Raw genomic sequence first — 20521 nt, forward strand, 5'->3', positions numbered from 1 at the left:
CCCCTATTGGGCCCCGCCCCTTTGGCCCCATTTTTGGGCCCCGCCCCTTCGGCCCCTTTTGGGTCAGAGCCTCCATTTATGCAAAATCTGTTCCCCTTCCCCTAAGGATGTTTCTGACTAAATTGGGTTTAAATCCATTCATAACTTTATGACTAGTAGCGATTTAAAGGAACTACATGTACCTCTATTTCCCCTATTGGGCCCCGCCCCTTTGGCCCCTTTAGAGTCAGAGTCACCATTTATGCAAAATCTGTTCCCCTTCCCCCCAAGGATGTTTCTGGCCAAATTGGGTTCAAATCCATTCATAACTTTATGACTAGTAGCGATTTAAAGGAATTACCTCTATTTCCCCTATTAGGCCCCGTCCCTTTGGCCCCTCGGGGGTCAGAGTCACCATTTATGCAAAATCTGTTCCCCTTCGGACCTTCGGTCCATGAAACAGCTACTGATTTCTTAATTTTACTTTATTTCAGGAAATGAAGAATCATATTGGTGTACTTCAAAAGAGGATTCCGGAGCTGGAGAGAAAAATGGAAAAGTTTTGTACAAATCCTGATTTAATTTTTATACCGGCTTTTCCTCATATGAAATGTTTTGTTCAGTATATAAAGTGATTGAGCCAACAGCCTCCAACATGATCAGAATTCAAAGGAATAGTAGCATCAATAGTGGTCCATTTAGAGTTGAATCTTTGTCATTTGTAGATCAATTTTTTTATGTAAAATTAGACGAGGCTTTTTTGAGGAAGGTCTAGCACAACGTTTTTGTGTATCTCAGAGCACTGTTAGTGGTATCATTATAACTTGGAGTAATTACTTATATTGTATATTAGGTTGTGTACCTATCTAGCCAAGAAGAGATAAAGTAAGAACATTTTTACCAGGCTGTTTTAAGAGTACTTTTCCTGATACAAAAGTAATTTTGGATTTTACAGAAGTTCTTGTTCAAACCCCCAGTGCTAAAGATTTAAACTCACAAACATATTCAAATTACAAGTCTCACACTACCTTCAAAGGACTTACTGGTATTACTTAAAATGGAGCTGTTTGTTTTGTTAGTAGATTATACACTGGCAACATATCTGATAAAGTGATGGCAAACAAAGGATTTTTGATACAGGATTTATTAGATCCAATCGGTGCAAAACTACTTATACCTCCATTTTAGGAAGTAAAGGTAAATTTAGTAAAGAAGTCAGTAAAACACAACAAATAGCAAAATTAAGAATACATTTTGAAAGAGCAATAAGAAGATGTAAGGAATACCATATCTTTGATCAAGTTGTACCTTTGTCCCATTTGTTGTTTGTTAAAATTTTTTCAAGGAAAGTTATTTCAGCTTTACAAAATGCTAAATTTATAATTATACACAAATGTGTGTGGCTATTTTTGTTGTACATCCTATTAATAGTCATGGCCATTTAATGACATGTCAGGTTTGGTGATGAATGTAAGCCTGAGTATTTGGAGAAAAAACACTGAACTGAGGTCAGTATCTGGCAATTGCTCCACATGGGTTGCGAACTCAAGACCAAGAATTTGAGGTTAATGTTTCAATACCAGTGCTCCTTGGACACCATGGCACATACACAAAAATACAATTAGTTTTCAAAATATTGTATAGGTCATTACATAAGTGTTTCATTATTTTTCAACATAGTTTGTATATAATAAATATTATGTACACTTAATCAATCAAACCCTATTCTATAGAAAGTTTGAAAAAAAAACATAATTATACTTCACCTGAAAGAATTTTACTTTCATTTCAAAAGAGTATGTCGTCTAGAATTATTGTTCAAATTTACAAGTGATCGCAGATATTTTAAATATTTTTCCAGTTGAAAAATAATTCAACATGCTTGTGCATTTTACTTGTATTTCACAAACTATTTCCACATAGAATTCCATTATCTAGCTTATATATTCATACACATAGTGACATTGGTTCTGTCTGCCCTGCAGGTAGGGCGTAAGAATTGTACCTGCTGTCCTCATTGCATGATCGTAAGATCCCAAATTTAGTCGCTGAAGTATGTACATATTTACATACATGTACTTAAATGTACTTCAGAAGGGCTACACTATCTGTAACTCTTTTCTCATTGACCTTGTTAGCTCACCTGGACCGAAGGTCGGCGTCCATCGTCCGTCCGTCAACATTTGCTTCAAATCGCTACCAGTCGAGGGGTCGGAGGGGCGGGGCCGAATAAGGGAAATAGAGGTAATACCAAAGATACGTACTTTAGATCTGTTATAGTATCTGCGTTTGAGCATTTTATTTCTAAAAGTCCATGCTTGGGGATCACCGATGGATCTATGACTTTCCTGTCAGGTGAAGTTCCCAAATGGCAACAGGAAGGATTAATCACCAAGCCGGCATGTATTGTTTCCGGTTATAGTGCCATAGAAATCAGCAGCTTCTTGTTCATGTTCGATTCCGAATTTCATGGCAGCTGTTTGTACTTTATTACCTTTAATGAGGTCATCAGCGAGGGTGTTGTGATCGTTTTTCCAAGAGCAAACACGTTTGAAAACTGATGATGTTATGCGGTTTTTGCGTTCACGAATTTTTGCCAGTAGGGATTTTTCGATTGCTCGAAGGTGGTTTTTTCTAAATCAATACTCTCTGATGTTGTAACTTTCAATCCATCAGACATTCTGCTCCCCCATTTGTAACACTACCTCGAAATGTTGGATATTCTGGGTGATTGATGATATTTGTGCTGTCTGGAGATTTCTTTTGTTGATATGACAAAACTGACCCTTTAGGTACAGGTCCAACTTTAGTGGCGACTGTTACAAGATCATCTATGTTAGCTGGTAATGAAGTTTTAAGCTGGACATAGGTTGATTGAAGCTGCGTGGTTAAATTTGTAACAATATTCTTGAATGGAAGTGGTTGTTGTACTGGACAATAAAATTTAGACTTTACACCATCTGTTCTCTTTCGTTTTAAGTTTTGAGATTTCTTGAACTTTTAAATCATCAACGGCCTGTGGATTTGGTTTGGTTTATTTTGTTTAACGTCCTATTAACAGCTAAGGTCATTTAAGGACGGCCTCCCGTGCGTGAGGTGAGTGCGTATGTGTGTTTTGGGAGGCTGCGGTATGTTCGTGTTAAGTCTCCTTGTGATAGGCCGGAACTTTTGCCGATTTATAGTGCTACCTCACTGAAGCATACTGCCGAAGACACCCAGCAGCACACCCCACCAGGTCACATTATACTGACAACGGGCGAACCAGTCGTCCCACTCCAAATATGCTGAGCGCTAAGCAGGAGTAGCAACTACCATTTTTAAAGACTCTGGTATGTCTCGGCTAGGGGACAGAACCCAAAGCCTTCCTCACAGGGGCGAACGCTCAACTAAAGGTCAAAAGTGAGGCATTGTCAAGGGAGACATTAGGAAGAAGAAAGTTGTTCAGAAAGAAGAGAAAAGATAAGATCCCAAATTTAGTCGCCTCTTACGATCATGCAATGGGGGGCAGCAGGTACAATTCTTACGCCCTACCTGCAGGGCAGCGGCCTGTGGAGCGACACCTTGCTGGGCCTGTGGAGCGACACCTTGCTGTCGCTGAGGAATATTCCATGTTTAAGGCATTTATGTTTTGAAAATGACACATGGTATAGTTTTTTAAATCAAGTTTTTGGTAATGATTTAAAGTGAAAAGTAATCCGAGAATGTGGCTGCTTTGGCCTGAACCTGCCTTGCATGAACAGTTACAATTTACGATAGATACATTTTCACATGAATTCAATGAAAGATGCAACATGTGTGGGGGATCACTTTTCTTCATTGATGAAAGCACTTTGCTTGGATGTCACACCCCAATCCTGTAGATAATGGTCTCAATGAAATGCCACAAACAATTTTAACGGATACTGACAAGTGTACATTTGTGCTCCTTGAATCACAGGACATGCAACAACTGTTGTTATTGTTAGATTCACAGTCGATGGATGTGTATAGGCCTTTTCCAAACTATGTCATTAATGATATACAGATAAATAGAAAAATGTGCCTTCAGATAGTTTTACCGATATATTCTGGTGAAAATCAAGAGAAAAAATCTAACTTTGCCCAGCCCGATCCCCCTTTACAATAACTGCGACGTGCCCCGTGCTTGAAAAAAACTTTGTCTCATAACATGGATACATATGGGTCACAATAGAACAGAAAACATGAAGAAATGCTAGATGAAGTATTTATTCAATTTAGAACCCAAAGCCTTCCTTGCAGGGGCGAACCTCAAATAAAGTCCAGAAGTGAAGCGTTGTCAAGGAAGACATTAGGAGGAAAGTTGGTAAGAAAGAAAAGAAAAAGATAAAATCCCGAATTTAGTCGCCTCTTACGATCATGCAATGGGGGTAGCAGGTAGAATTATTACGCCATACCTGCAGGGCATCTCATTCCTCTCAACCAAATCAGCAATGTAATCAACAAAGTACAGATAAAAATGTGCCGAGGATTTTAAAGAACAGAAATTGAAATTAGGTGTTAAACTACATTTCAAAACAAATTGGTAAAATGTCAAAAAATTATCTGCGTTGTCTGTGCAAAATGTCAATAAGCGAATGAAGAGGCGTGTCAAAATAAATGTCTTCTTAAAAAAATACGAAACGCTCATCAGAAAATCAACCTGATAAAACAGAAAAATAAGCGAGAGAATGTATTGCTTCGTCATTACGAAAGTGTTATAAAAACAGAAAGTAAAGGGCTACAAAGGAACAGAATACATGTAATACACAGGCTGAACTTGTAGGTGAGTGTGTGAATGAATGATTGTCATTCCTTGAAAATGAGAACGAAATGGAAAAAAGTTATTGAAAATACCAACATAGAAAGTTCGTATGGTTTATGGTGGCAAATATGTAAATGAGGTGCGTAAAGTGTACGCTGTCCTACTGTCAATGAATGTAGGGGTAAAAATGTTATGTGATAATTTATGTACTAACAAAATTAACTGATGTAAAGATTAACGGATTGCCAAAAAAACTACATTTTCAAAGCTATTGCACAAATACAAGCAGTCGAGTCTGTGTTAATATCGGACAATTGTACACTCCATACAGACGGAACAGAGCGGGCAGGAAGGGAGTATGGTCGTGTTCAGTATAGGGTAAAGGTAGGGAAGTTCGGACAGGGAGGGAAGTTTGGACACTTCACATTTCTTACGATGCACTGTTCACCTCGCTATGTACAGACAACACAAATCGTGTATTTCATAGCCAATACAATTCCTCAACTGATGATATAATGTCATCTGTGTACTCGGTCTGTAAGGCCAGTTCTGATTGGTCAAAAGTTTACTATTATGTATACGTCACAAATTTCTGCGGTAACTTTAAATCGAGGTTTTAGAAGCTCTTCGATAGTACGTTACCGAATTCACTTCGTCTTCTCCTTTTCGATCGACTTGTCAGCCGACGGAAAGTATCCTTTCTAAAATATATGTCGTCTTTAGATCATTATTACATTGTTTAAAAAAAACAAAACAAACGCAATATTAAATAAATCGACAAAATAAAGTGTCCGAATATCCCTACCCCCTCATAAAACACAAGGCAGGGAAGTTCGGACACCCAGAAACACTATCAAAGTCACCTTGTAGCAATCATCAGCAATGCTGTGTTTGCGTTGTGTAAGAATTAGCATAATTTAAACGTTAAATTAAACGTACATACATGTACATTCCCGAAATCAGAGCACAATAGGCCTAATGAAATATTCTTCGCCGTGTTGTTGATTGTTCAGTTCCGACTTACCTGCAAATTCCTTTGAAGGCCCATCATACTACATGCATATATGTTGCAAAAAAACAAACAAATATTGGATATTTTTTCGAACGTTTTTTTTCTGTTTTATTCTTTGTATCATACATACAGATCTATATCTCGTCTGCGTCGAACGCGTTTTATCAAATATCACCTAGGTGTGAATAAACCATGCATGAGGCACAGGGGTTCGTTACAAATGATATGATGTATGGGTCGCACATATATATATGCGACCCATATCTCATATCATTTGTAACGAACCTCTGTGCATGAAATCTAACAATGTTGCACATTTTACGGTACTGCTTGTTATGCAACGACTTTCATCGTTCAAATCAGAAAGTTTTATTGGTTCCTTTACAAATGGTAGCTATGTCACTTACACACGAGATTTTTGACAGAAGCAGGGGTAAAAGAAACATACACAGAATTAATGAAATTGTACTGACACAAGAACTTCAGAGTATGTTTCAGACCGAATGGTTGTATGACCACCCAAGTGTCTACCGTCTACTTAACAAGATGCTAGAAATTGCAGCCTCGTGCCCATGGGCTGCTGAAGAAATTTGCCGAATAATGACGGGCGACGATTTTAGTAAAGGAGATGTACACGCAACCAGAAGCATTGTGGTGTTGGCACATATTCTGACATTGAAAAGCAAATGTTTCTGCAAAATGAATGAAGTAAAAGAGCTTGTAGAGGAAATGAAAATGTTCAGCTGTTGAAAAAAAAGTTTTATTGTTAAAGTATTGTGTGTAAGCCTAGTAAAAACGTTCATCCTGGATTTATTTTAAAGTGTCTTCTTGTAGTAGCTGCCAGGACTTCCCTCCGCGAACAATCAAAGAATTTTGAGAGAGAGAGAGAGAGAGAGAGAGAGAGAGAGAGAGAGAGAGAGAGAGAGAGGGGGGGGGGGGGGGGGTCAGAAAAGTGACGGAGAAAAAAGAAACAGGGATAAACAGAGAGAGAGAGAGAGAGAGAGCAGAAAATGGGAGACAGGTAATGAGATGGAGGGGAAGAGACAGACAGAAAAAAATAGTGAGAGGCAAAAGATAGACAGATAAAAGTGTGAAGGGGGATAGAGAGAGGACAAAAGAGACAGAATAAAGAAAAGAAAGAACTGAGAAAAAAGACTGAGACAATGAGATAGAGATGACTCATAATATATATCTAATATTTCAGATTATCTACTAATTTTCTAGTAAAAAATGGCGATTGTACAACAAAACAAACAAATCCCTCCCTAGTCTCTTTTCAATCTCCATCTCTTTTTTTCTGTCTCTCTCCTTTTCTCTCTTCTGTCTTTTTTCTGTCCCTCTTTTTCTTGCCCCCCCCCCCCCCCCCCTTCCACTCTAATTTTTCTCTGTCTTATCTTTTTGTCCCTCCCTATTTTTTCTGTCCTCTCTATCTCATTGTCTTTCTCTCTCCCAGTCACTTTTCTCTCTTCTATTTTCTCAACACAATATCCTTTTCTCTTTTATAACTCTCCTTTTTTCTCTCTGTCGTTCTTTTCTTAAGTCCTTTCTCTCTGTCTCCCTTCCAGTCTATTTTCTGTCTATCTTTTTGTCTCTTTTTTTTCTGTCCACCTATCTCAATGTCTGTGCTCTGTCAGTCTTTTTTCTGTTCTATTTTCTCAACACAATATCTTTTTTCTCTATTTTATCTCTCCTACTTTCTCTCTTCTTTCTTCTGTCTCTTTCCTGTCCTCTCTCTATCCCCCTTTCACTCTTTTATCTCTGTCTATCTTTCGCCTCTCACTCTTTTTTCTGTCTGTCTCTTCCCCCTCTCTATCTCATTGTCTGTCTCCCATTTTCTCCACTTCTGGCGCTGTAAGAAGTCAGATGATGCTGTTAAGGGAGGTAGCTATCAGCTACTACAAGTACAATTTCTATGGATTTTTAACTTTAATGTTTCTTAACTGGCTTTTTTTGTGATCCTTAACACCATACAGTTATGCCGAAAACAGGTCAAAACATTTACAGGAAATACGATCCGTCCGATATGACCAAGGCTATCGATGCTATAAACAACAACAATATGTCGGTACGAAAAGCAGCCAGCCAATTCGGGGTTCCTAAATCTTCACTTAGTGACTATGTCACCGGACGAAGCAAGGTTGGAGTGAACTTTGGCAGACCACCAGTAATTCCAGCCGAAGTGGAAACAAAAATGGCAGATATGGCAATGGACTTAGCAGCCAAGGGTTTCGGTATCGGTCGACGCCAGATGATCGCCAGGGCATCAACTGTGTGCAAAGACTTGGATATCAAGACCCCATTCACAAACAACATCCCTGGTAAGTTTTGGTGGATGGGGTTTCGTCGTCGAAATCCACAGGTAGTCTTACGCAAGCCAGAAAAGTTGTCTACAGTCAGATCTAGGATGCTTAACAGAACTACTGTCGGAAATTATATGTTGGATCTGTACCCGCTGGCTACTTCCTTACCTCCAACATCGATATGGAATATGGACGAGACTGGCATATGCCTCGAGCACCAGCCATCCAGGGTAATTGCAAGGCAGGGGAGTAAAAGTGTTCCGGGAAGGGTGGGGAATTCTAGAGAGAACATTACGTTCCTTCCGTGCGTAAGTGCTGCTGGGGAGCGGATGCCCCCGTTTATAGTTGGTAAGGGGAAAACGCCAAGATCCCTCAGATCCTTTAATGTCCATGAAGGCCCGTAGGGTGCTGTTTGGAAATACCAGGCGAATGCATGGATGGACGATCAACTTGGTGTCCAGTGGTTTGAGGAGGTATTTCTCAAGAATTGCGGAGGAGACCGACCTCAACTCCTCATTCTGGACTCTCACCATTCCCACGAGACACTAGGGTTACTGGAATCTGCCATGAGGAACAACATTCACGTAATGGCCATGCCTCCCCATACCACGCACTACCTTTGCCCCCTTGATCGAACTGTTTTTGGGCCTTTCATGAGGGAGTATAACCGGATCTGCACAGAGTACATGAGTGCAAGCCCAAACAATATTGTCAATAAGGAATCTGCTCCAGGTCTCATTAGAGCAGCGTACGAGAAATCCTTTTCTCGAACCAACATTGTTTCAGGCTTTGAATCTACAGGAATCTACCAATGGAATCCAATGGCAATTCCAAAGGATACCTTTTCACCATCAGCTCCTTTTGATTGTAGACCCGAGGAAGCCCAAGAATCTGATATCCATCCGCTGCAATGGGTTCAAAGACGTATTCAGAAAGCCAACAGTGCCAGAGACCCATCCATATCTTCATTGCCATCCACGCGTGCCTCATCGACCACACCTGCCTCCTCAACCACCTCTATCTCGTTGATCTCGCCTGTCTTGTCAACCATGCCTGCCTTACCATCCATGCCTTCCTCATCATCCACGCCAGTCTCGTCGATCTCCCCTGCCTTGTCAACTACGCCTGCCTTCCCATCCATGACTGCCTCATCATCCACGCCAGTCTCGTCATCCATGCCTGCCTCACTACACACACCAGCCTCGTCAACCATACCAGCCTTGCCATCCATGCCAGACTTGTCAACGACGCCTGCATTCCCATCCATGCCTGCATCCTTCTAGTCTGTATCGATGCCAACTTCCTCGCCATTAGTGCCCTTTCCAATGCCAACTTCATCTCTTGTAGTTCCACTTGGCTCAACATCTACACAGAGTGATTTTGTATTGTCGGAAGATTTTGTATCACCAAAATCTTACACATCTCAGATCTGTGAGTCATCCCCTTCTACTGTCACATGTGCAGAAGAATCGGAACATGATAAAATGCAGACCAGTGCTGACCCCATGTTATCTGAAAGTATACTTCTTTCAGATATGGATGCTGCAACCATTCTGGCTGGTTTAGTTGATGGCGGGATAGAGTTTGACTCCTCTGTTCCATCAGCAAATGTTTGTGAAGTGCCATCCGAAATCACGTGGTCGAAACAATGGAACGAGGAATTAGACAACTTATTTCAAATACCAAGTCCTCTTCCAAAATCTATATCAAAAAAAGGAAAGCGATTAACATCGCATAGACTGCTTACCAATCCTGAGATCATCAACATCAAAAGAAAGCAAAAAGAAGAGAAAGATGAAAAACTGTTGAAAAAAACTGTGAAAAAAAGAGAAACCAAAAAGCAGGCAAAAATACGCAAACAATAGTGTGAACAAGAAATGTGTGTTATGTCTGATAAAGAAACAGAGAATATTTATTTAACATAGTTATAATTATGATTTATCATAATTATTCACGGCGTAGACTTGCTCAAGTTCACACTTAGCTTTACTACAGAGGTAATATATTCATTTGAGAGGTGACACTTATCAATATTCATCCATTAGTATTAAAGGGACAATTTAGTCAAGTTTGTTTACTTTTTTATCATTTCATGAAAGTGTACTTCAGTTCTCCTTATGAACTATCATTGGTCATATATTGATACAAGTTTATATTTACCATTGTATGGCACTGCCACTATATAACCCTACCAATTCAGTTGCGAGTTCACCAGCTTATGAACTGCCAACTGAAATTTGAATTTGAAAATTTCAAAAAAAATTGCACGAAAAATAAAAAATTCGCAGATGGTTAATATAAGCATTGAACGGCTTTCAATGCTTAAATGTTTTCCATGATTTTTTTAATTAATTGTAAGCGGGATCCTAATCGTATAATCATACGATTTATATGCAAATGAGCAAGTCGTCTCTAGTCTCTCTACACACTTTGTATACATGTGTGCAAGCACAACCCCGTCTCGTGACTGTAAACAACATTGGTTTGCATTTGAAGCTGTTAGCGGATATTTTAACTATAGATTGTAGCTAGGTCTCGTACCAAACGTAGACAGTGAATGGATAAACAAAAAATATGGAGAATTACTGTTAGGTCATGAATATAACAAATGTCAGTTTTTCGAACGGTTGCGACAACAATGAAGAAGTTTATACAGTTGCGAGCGAGTTTGCCGAGACTTGACCTAGATCGGCCTACGGAGTTATGTTGAGTGCGATATTTTTGTTCTGTACAACTTCCATTATCATAATTCCATTCGTACTTGTTATAAGTATTGTTCTGATTACATCCAGGATGGAATTAATCACATAGATTAGTGTTAGCGCTTGTTTGCATTCGTACACAAATGAAAATACAATCTTTTTCTGCATACGTATCGGCCGTATACATGCATGTGTGTACACAATTACATGAACCCGAATTCCCGTTCGGTGATCCTGGAATAAACCTGTGTTTGGTGGATTTGAATTGTCAAAACAATAAATCATTATTGAATCTATCAATTATGATACATGTAACAACTGTTTGCCACGCATGTTGTTAAGTCGAAATCCAAAGAAATAAGTATAACAACCAACTCTGTTCCCGCCAGAGGGCGCAACAAGTTGCACTATATTTGGAGCATAGCTATATTTGACGTGGGCTTTCCCAAAACTAAACTGACATAATGGACATTGGCTACGTAGCAGAGAACTGTTGACCGCAGATTATTTAGTCTGTGTATATGTTTTATCGATTCTGCTTGAATAATTAAAAGGATGCTTGACTAAATTGTCCCTTTAAGCAATTAGCAAAAAAACACACTAGAATTTCAGACAATGATATCTATTGATATTGCTAAAAAAAACTCGATGTATGGAGCACACACACCATTCAGTATCTTGTGTCCGAACTTACCTACCACATGACCGAACTTACCTCCCCTGTCCGAAAATCGGAAAGCTCGATGTAGGTAACTTTAGCTGGATATATTTCACGTCTAAATCGAAATATTTTTTAAAGAACCCTATCAAAAAGTTGGATTTAATCGACACTTTTATTTGATATATGACATACATCCCGTTTCTGAATATTTTCTCGGTTAATGACTTTATTTGTGGTTTTACTGCACAAGTGTCCGAACTTCCCTACCTTTACCCTACAGGTTGGGACAGATAGTGGCCAATATAGTTTAGGTTTAAGCGGAACGGTCCGTGGAACATCAGCATCGATTCTAGATATAATCAACAATATTGTAGAAGATATAACACTAAATTTGCTATTCGGTATTTTTACCAGGAAAGATAGTCCAAATATTTACTTGAGTGTTGTAGCTTAATGTGTATTTTCAAAACATAAACATATCCACCATTGGAAATAAACAATGAAAAGATAATATAACAATTATTTTTTGCTCGAGGCCAGTTACAAGTACACCACCTTCGAGTCATGTAACAGGACAGATGTATCAAACATGTTATTTTTAATATTTTGATAGCCTGGTATATTTAATTCCTAATACAAACTTTCTTTTAACAGCTTGAAAACTACATTACGCTTTGTGCTTTTTCACATGAAAAATACAGAAATTAATATTTGTTTGTAAATAAAGACAAGTTTTATTTTGCTTCTGAAACAAAAAAATAAAGATGTTATTATTTCAGTGAGCTGTAAAGTGGGCAAATATTTAATGATTTTTTCTTGTCTGGATATTGTCTGGTGTTAGGTAACTTAATATGACACTCTATACATCGCTTCTGTTGATTTCTTCGATACACCCCTCATCACGTAACAGGACGGACAGTTCTAAAGTGGAATTCATTTGACATCTTATCTTATGCATTTTCGCTATAAAAGGATTAATTCTTGCTGCTGGGTGTCTTCGGCAGTATGCTTCAGTGAGGTAGCACTTTAAATCGGCAAAAGTTCCGGCCTATCACAAGGAGACTTAACACGAACATACCACAGCCTCCCAAAACACACATACGCACCCACCACACCCATGCATGTCGCACGCACGGGAGGCCGTCCTTAAATGACCTTAACTGTTAATAGGACGTTAAACAAAATAAACCAAACCAAACCAAAATTCTTTTTAAAGACAGTACTGGCCGTTTGAGTATGTTCATTAGACAAGTTACAAAGAATGTCCTGCTGTTTTTAATGCAAAAACGTTCAGGATATTATCAGTTACAAGATATAAAATTTAAAGTTTTTGAGTTGTAGTTTGGAAAAAGACGATGCGACGACAGACGGACACGATCAAAGATTTGAAAATATTTTTAATAATCATCCAAATGTTACACAGCACTCAGCAGACTGTTCTTTTAATCAAACTGTTCTTTTAATCACAACTGCAGACCTGAAATGAAGAAAAAGAATCATGTTAGTACCATTCTTTGATAAAGAATAATTGGAATTAAGTGTTGCCTTAAGAATTGTAAAAGAGGATATAAGTCATATTTGACACCTGTTGTGCATTTAATAATTTCGTCATGAAATTAAAATTCATAATTCCCTTCTGTTTTAGTTGGTATGACTTTACCTGATCTTGAAGGATACTTACTGTCAAATTTGTAATAGAACCTAGACCCCACTACCTTCGGAGATGGAGCATCCAGAATACACATTTCTTGATAAAGAAATATATGCAAGGCCATTTTCCACCTGAAATGTAAAATGTTTAGAACTTCCGAAGCATTTTTTTTATAGGATCTTAAATATTACATACGTAGTGTATATATATGGTGTAATCTATTTTATCATTGTTCGACTTATGTTGGGGAATTACACATCTTTGAAAAGAGAACTTTTGTCACATGATTTAAACTTGGTTCTCTAAATAATTTACAAAAATGATGGATACGTCTGGAGGTTTTGTTTAACATATATCTTGAAACATTTGGCTAATCGGTGCGAAAACAATTGCAAGGGTTGTTCTAGAATTAATCGTATAGAAGGAGTACTAGTGGGAGCCACTTTTGCAGAGACCCACTGTATAGTCTTATGAACTGCTGGTAAGAAAAACAATCAACAATTGAAAACTGTAAAAAACAGAAAAAATATAACAAAACACCATGCGAACAAATTTCACAACATTTCACTTACAAAGGCAGGAAATATTGCATCTCCATGTTTTACAGAGATCTACACTCCCGGAGCAAAGCTATAAAGAGATAACAGTGATGTATAAAGTTGTATTAAATATAGGAATGTATGCTTTTTTCCTGACCAGTATACATGCTTGAAATAAATTAGGATATAATAATCAACTGTAAAAGGCCCTGCCGGTAGGGCGTAAGAATTGTACCTGCTGCCCCCATTGCATGATCGTAAGAGGCGACTAAATTTGGGATCTTATCTTTTCTCTTCTTTCTGAACAACTTTCTTCTTCCTAATGTCTCCCTTGACAATACCTCACTTTTGGCCTTTAGTTGAGCGTTCGCCGCTGTGAGGAAGGCTTTGGGTTCTGTCCCCTGGCCGAGACATACCAGAGTCTTTAAAAATGGTAGTTGCTACTCCTGCTTAGCGCTCAGCATATTTGGAGTGGGACGACTGGTTCGCCCGTTGTCAGTATAATGTGACCGGGTGGGGTGTGCTGCTGGGTGTCTTCGGCAGTATGCTTCAGTGAGGTAGCACTATAAATCGGCAAAAGATCCGGCCTATCACAAGGAGACTTAACACGAACATACCTCAGCCTCCCAAAACACACATACGCACTCACCACACGCATGCATGTTGCACGCACGGGAGGCCGTCCTTAAATGACCTTAGCTGTTAATAGGACGTTAAACAAAATAAACCAAATAAACCAAATCAACTGTAAAATATATCCTTCAGTTAATTGCTTTGAAGTTATACATTGATGAAATTAAGTAAATTGAAGAGGTCGACTGTGCACGATAAGACTAAAAAACATGCAGATAACCCAAAAGAAATTAAACAAGAGGCCCATGGGGCCTGTATCGCTCACCTGGTTGGATTAGACCAAATGTCGAAATAATGTTCATATTCAAATTGTTTTATTTGTAAAACTCTAACAATGCTATATATGGTTATAGTGTAGGAATCCGAACTGCTTTAAAGATTGATGAAGTCCAGACTCTCTAAGGTCTGAAAGACCTCAAGAATTGTTTATAGAACATGCATTCATCACTTTATGACTAGTAGCGATTTAAAGGAATTACCTCTATTTCACCTATTGGGCCCGCCCCTTTGGCCATTCGGGGGCCAGAGTCACCATTTATGCAAAATCTGTTCCCCTGTTTCTGACCAAATTGGGTTCAAATCCATTCATAACTTGATGACTAGTAGCGATTCAAAGGAATTACCTCTATTTCCCCCACTGGGCCCCGCCCTTTTGGCCCCTTTAGGGTCAGAGCCACCATTTATGCAAAATCTGTTCCCCTTCCCCCAAGGATGTTTCTGACCAAATTGGGTTCAAATCCCTTCACAACTTTATGACTAGTAGAGATTTAGAGGAATTACCTCTATTTCCCCCACTGGGCCCCGCCCCTTTGGCCCCTCGGGGGTCAGAATCACCATTTATGCAAAATCTGTTCCCCTTTCCCCAAGGATGTTTCTGACCAAATTGGGTTCAAATCCATTCATAACTTTATGACTAGTAGTGATTTTAAGGAATTACCTCTATTACCCCTATTGGGCCCCGCCCCTTTGGCCCCTCGGGGGTCAGAATCACCATTTATGCAAAATCTGTTCCCCTTCCCCCAAGGATATTTCTGACAAAATTTGGTTCAAATCCATTCATAACTTTATGACTAGTAGTGATTTAAAGGAATTACCTTTATTTCCCCTATTGGGCCCCGCCCCTTTTGCCCCTCGGGGGTCAGAGCCACCATTTATGCAAAATCTTTTCCCCTTCCCCCAAGTATGTTTCTGACCAAGTATGGTCCAAATCCATTCATAACTTTATCACTAGTAGCGATTTAGAGGAATTACCTCTATTTCCCATATTTGGTCCCGCCCCTTTAGCCCCTTTGGGGTCAGAGCCACCATTTATGCAAAATCTGTTCCCCTTTTCCCAAAGATATCTCTGACCAAATTGGGTTCCAATCCATTCATAACTTTATGACAAGTAGCGATTTAAAGGAATTACCTCTATTTCCCCTATTGGGCCCGCCCCTTTGGTCCCTTTGGGGTCAGAGCCACCATTTATGCAAAATCTTTCCCCCTTCCCCCAAGGATGTTTCTGACCAAATTGGGTTCAAATCCATTCATAACTTATGACTAGTAGTGATTTAAAGGAATTATCTCTATTTCCCGTATTGGGCCCCGCCCCTTTGGCCCCTTGGGGGTCAGAGCCACCATTTATGCAAAATCTCTTCCTCTTCCCCCAAGGATGTTTCTGACCAAATTGGGTTCAAATCCATTCATAACTTTATGACTAGTAGAGATTTAGAGGAATTACCTCTAATTCCCATATTTGGCCCCGCCCCTTTGGCCCCTCGGGGTCAGAATCACCATTTATGCAAAATCTCTTCCCCTTCCCCCAAGGATGTTTCTGACCAAATTGGGTTGAAATCCATTCATAACTTTATGACTAGTAGCGATTTAAAGGAATTACCTCTATTTCCCCTATTTGGCCCCGCCCCTTTGGCCCCTCAGGGGTCAGAGTCACCATTTATGCAAAATCTGTTCCCATACTGCCAAGGATGTTTCTGGCCAAATTTGGTCAAAATCCAATAAGAACTTTATGACTAGTAGCGATTTGAAGCAAATGTTGACGGACGGACGGACGGACGGACGGACGACGGACGCTGCGCCATGGCATAAGCTCACCGGACCTTCGGTCCAGGTGAGCTAAAAATGGATCACAGAAATCAAAATACCTGGAAGTTGCACGAGATCGGTCCCCAGAGTTCTGTAGCTGGTCCTCGCAGATATGTGGCTGGTCCTCAGAGATGTGAGACTGGTCCTCAGAGTTATGTGGCTGGTCCTCAGAGACGTGTGGCTGGTCCTCAGAGTTCTGTGGCTGGTCCTCAGAGATATGTGGCTGGTCCTCAGAGTTCTGTGGCTGGTCCTCAGAGATATATGGCTGGTCCTCAGATATGTGAGGCTGGTCCTCACAGATATGTGGCTGGTCCTCAGAGACGTGTGGCTGGTCCTCAGAGATATATAGCTGGTCCTCAGAGATATATGGCTGGTCCTCAGAGATATATGGCTGATCCTCAGATATGTGAGGCTGGTCTCAGAGTTCTGTGGCTGGTACTCAGAGATATGTGGCTGGTCCTCAGATATGTGAGGCTGGTCCTCAGAGTTCTGTGGCTGGTACTCAGAGATATGTGGCTGGTCCTCAGATATGTGAGGCTGGTCCTCAGAGACGTGTGGCTGGTCCTCAGATATGTGAGGCTGGTCCTCAGAGACGTGTGGCTGGTCCTCAGATATGTGAGGCTGGTCCTCAGAGTTCTGTGGCTGGTACTCAGAGATATGTGGCTGGTCCTCAGATATGTGAGGCTGGTCCTCAGAGACGTGTGGCTGGTCCTCAGAGATATATGGCTGTTCCTCAAAGGTATGGGGCTGGTCCCCGGAGATATGTGGCTGGTCCTCCATGATGGATGCTTGGTATACCGGGGATAACTGGCCATCAGACTGGTTTGTGGAAGGAAAATAAATTAATCTTATTTTTATTTGCAATAATTCTCCAATAAGAATTATAAAGCAGTTTTTCATTTACTAATTAACAGGTTTAGATACAAAACAATTCTTTTGATATATGATGGTAACAACATTACCGCTAACAGGAAATCTAGGATCCCAGATAATCCAGAGACGTCCATTAAGCTTTCTTCAGGGCTAAAATGAAAAGAGACACATGCATCAATGTAATTTCATTAAAATACTTCGCTGTAAGCATACTTTATTTTGCAATCTTGCTTTTGACACAAATAAATTTAAAGGATCACAAATAGTATTTTGTAACATTTTAACTGTTTCAACTGATAAATAAATTATATATACTTTTGGAACACGCTATTTGGGTCATGTGGCCTCTCCTTACCTCCAATACCATCTGCCCCCTCTTCAACCCCTGAATTATATGCCCACTCCTCACCCCTTGGATCATCTGAACTGTCCTTGCTGATTTCATCATCTGAACTGTCCTTGCTAATTTCATCATCTGAACTGTCCTCACTGCTATGACCTGTAAATAAAGCATTGAATAGAATCATTGAAGTATATTTATTTGGTATGTTCAGTAACTCCAAACATTGTCTTAACCATTTTAAATTACTCACCGTTTTCTATTCCTCGTCTGCATTGACCACGTCCTCCTCTGACCTCATCACCTCCACGTCTGTCCTCATCACCACCTCGTCTTTCTTGACCACCCCGAGTCCTGGCTCCTCTAGATCTGCGGCCGCCTCTGGTTTGCACTCCCATTCCACCTTTTTCTCGAGTCTGACCATGACCATTAATATCATTGACAGGGGGATACTTTGGAATCAATGCTGATGAAGTAAGTTAAGGTATGACCAATTGTTATAGCACTTGTTACGATCCAACATATAACATCATTTTACATCAAACTATTGCAACTTTTAAAATACATGTATTTATATAACACATTTGCATATTATAACTTTCAGCACAATTTTGTGCTTGAAACTTAGTTTGTAAAAGGATACGTTTCAATGTAACAGTTTTCCACTCATCAATATACTCGGTGTTGTTGCATTCCTCAAAATGTCCATGTATACATTCATGGCAAAAGCATGAGAGCCTCCTGGTGAGTAATTTGCCTCTAGATGAAGAGTCTTTGCCTGAGTGGACTTTCCTGGTTCCAATAAGTGTTTTTGCATCGCGTAAAGGTCTGTTTCTTTCAATATCTTTGGACTCTACAAAGAGGATCTTTCTGACCGCATTATCCCCCATCTCTGGGAGAATTTCTTATTTTCATTCACCGATTCAAAGAAGGATTTAGCATTATTGACGACCTGTCCACTAAGATTTGCCCTCCTAGCCTTTTGTTTCACCACTCCAGCCTCTCCATCAAAGCGATTTTTACCGTGTCGAGATCTATAAAAGCACCGTTCCGTTGTACTATCATAATCTTCTTGGCAACAGCCAACATCCATAAATCGAATCCGTGATATATATTGTACTGAACAACCATCACTCACTACATATGCATGCTTCATTGGAACTTCACGACTCTTGATATGTTCAATGGCCTTTGCTAGAAAGGCATGTGCTGCATGACGGTCATGATTCAAATCCTTAGACACTATATCAATTGCCTCTTCTGTGATATCCTCACATTTTTTTGCATCTGTATCTGGCGATAACAGGATGGATTGTTACCGAGTCCTGAGCCCAGTGAGCCCCCTGAATCTCATTCTGGGCAAAACAAGTAAATATCTCTGCAAAATCAATAATGAGACTAATTGAATTTGCATGTAATTCTTTGTTTAGTGTGGAAAAATTGTGGCTGTTGCCTGTGAGCTACAAACAGATTGGTTGACAAAAAATCCAGTTCTTTTTCCAGTTCATCCTAAAGTTCTAACCTTGTTCCTGACTTCTTAACAATCTGTTGTTTTGTCATTTCCTTCTTGGTTTTGGGATTCACTAATTTAACATACGCAATCACCACACGCATGCATGTCGCACGCACGGGAGGCCGTCCTTAAATGACCTTAGCTGTTAATAGGACGTTAAACAAAATAAACCAAACCAAACCAAACTAATGTAACGTTATAGGGCAACACACCTATTTAAATGCGAGTTATTAATTAATTGTTGTAGAGTTTATTAACTAGTTACACTGCTCTCATACTGTTGTAGAAATACCCAGTTTATCGAGAGCATTGCGATATTTGAAGACTGTGTAGCGAGTCGTTTATAAGTTATTTCAGAGTTCATATCATATGTCCATGATTGATTATGTAATTTGCCGTTTGTATAGATCGTATGTGAACTGTAAGTATGCGTGTTACCTTTGTCAGATGTTATGTATCGGCGTAGTAAGTCATATTTGTCAATTTGTCTAGAGTTGTGTTTACTTCCACGAGTGGTTTACTTCCAGACGAAATGCTTTGTGCCGGTACTGTGTACTGCGCATGTCTGTTACCGTAAGTTTATGTTTTCACATTTCGCGGGTGTTAATCAATCAAATTGGAGTCCCGGCACGTGGATTTCTCGGGACCGAGTCCCGTTAGTTTCGGGGCTTTGACATTCCAGAGTAAGTCACGACCCAGTAGCCGGTGAGTACAGTAGGTTTTTAGGTCTCGGAACTGCTTACCAGGTTCGGGCGTGATTCATTCCTATTTTTCCTAGGGAACCAAACTTAATGTCTTGTAGAAGTATGAATTAGTCTATTTATAGCAGGGATTTCCATATTTACTACGTCATTGTCAAATGTAGGTTTGGTTTGGTTTGGTTTATTTTGTTGAACGTCCTATTAATAGCTTTAAGGACGGCCTCCCGTGCGTGCGACATGTATGCGTGTGATGAGTGCGTATGTGTGTTTTGGGAGGCTGCGGTATATTTGTGTTAAGTCTCCTTGTGATAGGCCGGATCTTTTGCCGATTTAGAGTGCTACCTCACTGAAGCATACTGCCGAAGACACCCAGCAGCACACCCCACCCGGTCACATTATACTGACAACGGGCGAACCAGTCGTCCCACTCCTAATTTGCTGAGCGCTAAGCAGGAGCAGCAACTACCATTTTTAAAGACTCAGGTATGTCTCGGCCAGGGGACAGAACCCAAAGCCTTCCTCACAGGGGCGAACGCTCAACTAAAGGCCAAAAGTGAGGTATTGTCAAGGGAGACATTAGGAAGAAGAAAGTTGTTAAGAAAGAAGAGAAAAGATAAGATCCCAAGTTTAGTCGCCTCTTACGATCATGCAATGGGGGCAGCAGGTACAATTCTTACGCCCTACCGGCAGGGCAGTCAAATGTAGGTCATATTGTTTACATTAGTGATAAGGCTACCGTATCAGCTTTACGACTATCGTTTAGTTGAGTTATA

General features: G+C 39.9%; 2 protein-coding genes across 3 annotated transcripts; one reads left to right on the forward strand and one right to left on the reverse strand.

Moving 5' to 3' along the window:
- Positions 1–7776: 7776 nt before the first annotated feature.
- Positions 7777–8457, forward strand: LOC117336586. Its single transcript, XM_033897197.1, has one exon. It carries the CDS (start codon positions 7777–7779, stop codon positions 8455–8457), a length of 681 nt encoding a protein of 226 aa, XP_033753088.1.
- Positions 8458–12795: 4338 nt separating this feature from the next.
- LOC117336368 lies at positions 12796–19940 on the reverse strand. Of its 2 annotated transcripts, XM_033896874.1 has the most exons (7): positions 18178–19940; positions 17788–18000; positions 17550–17693; positions 17284–17344; positions 16381–17140; positions 13098–13198; positions 12796–12893 (listed from the first exon to the last, which is right to left on the reverse strand). In XM_033896874.1, the coding sequence occupies exons 1-4, from the start codon at positions 18422–18424 to the stop codon at positions 17328–17330; spliced, it is 621 nt and encodes a 206-aa protein (XP_033752765.1). In that variant the 5' UTR covers positions 18425–19940; the 3' UTR covers positions 12796–12893; positions 13098–13198; positions 16381–17140; positions 17284–17327. The 2 variants fall into 2 exon arrangements, with proteins under 2 accessions (XP_033752765.1, XP_033752764.1); XM_033896873.1 differs by lacking the exons at positions 17284–17344; positions 17550–17693; positions 17788–18000; positions 18178–19940 and having other exon boundaries at positions 16381–17138.
- Positions 19941–20521: the final 581 nt, after the last annotated feature.

This window comes from Pecten maximus, chromosome 10 (genome assembly GCF_902652985.1).
Source record: "Pecten maximus chromosome 10, xPecMax1.1, whole genome shotgun sequence".
NCBI classification, from domain to species: Eukaryota; Metazoa; Mollusca; class Bivalvia; order Pectinida; family Pectinidae; genus Pecten; species Pecten maximus.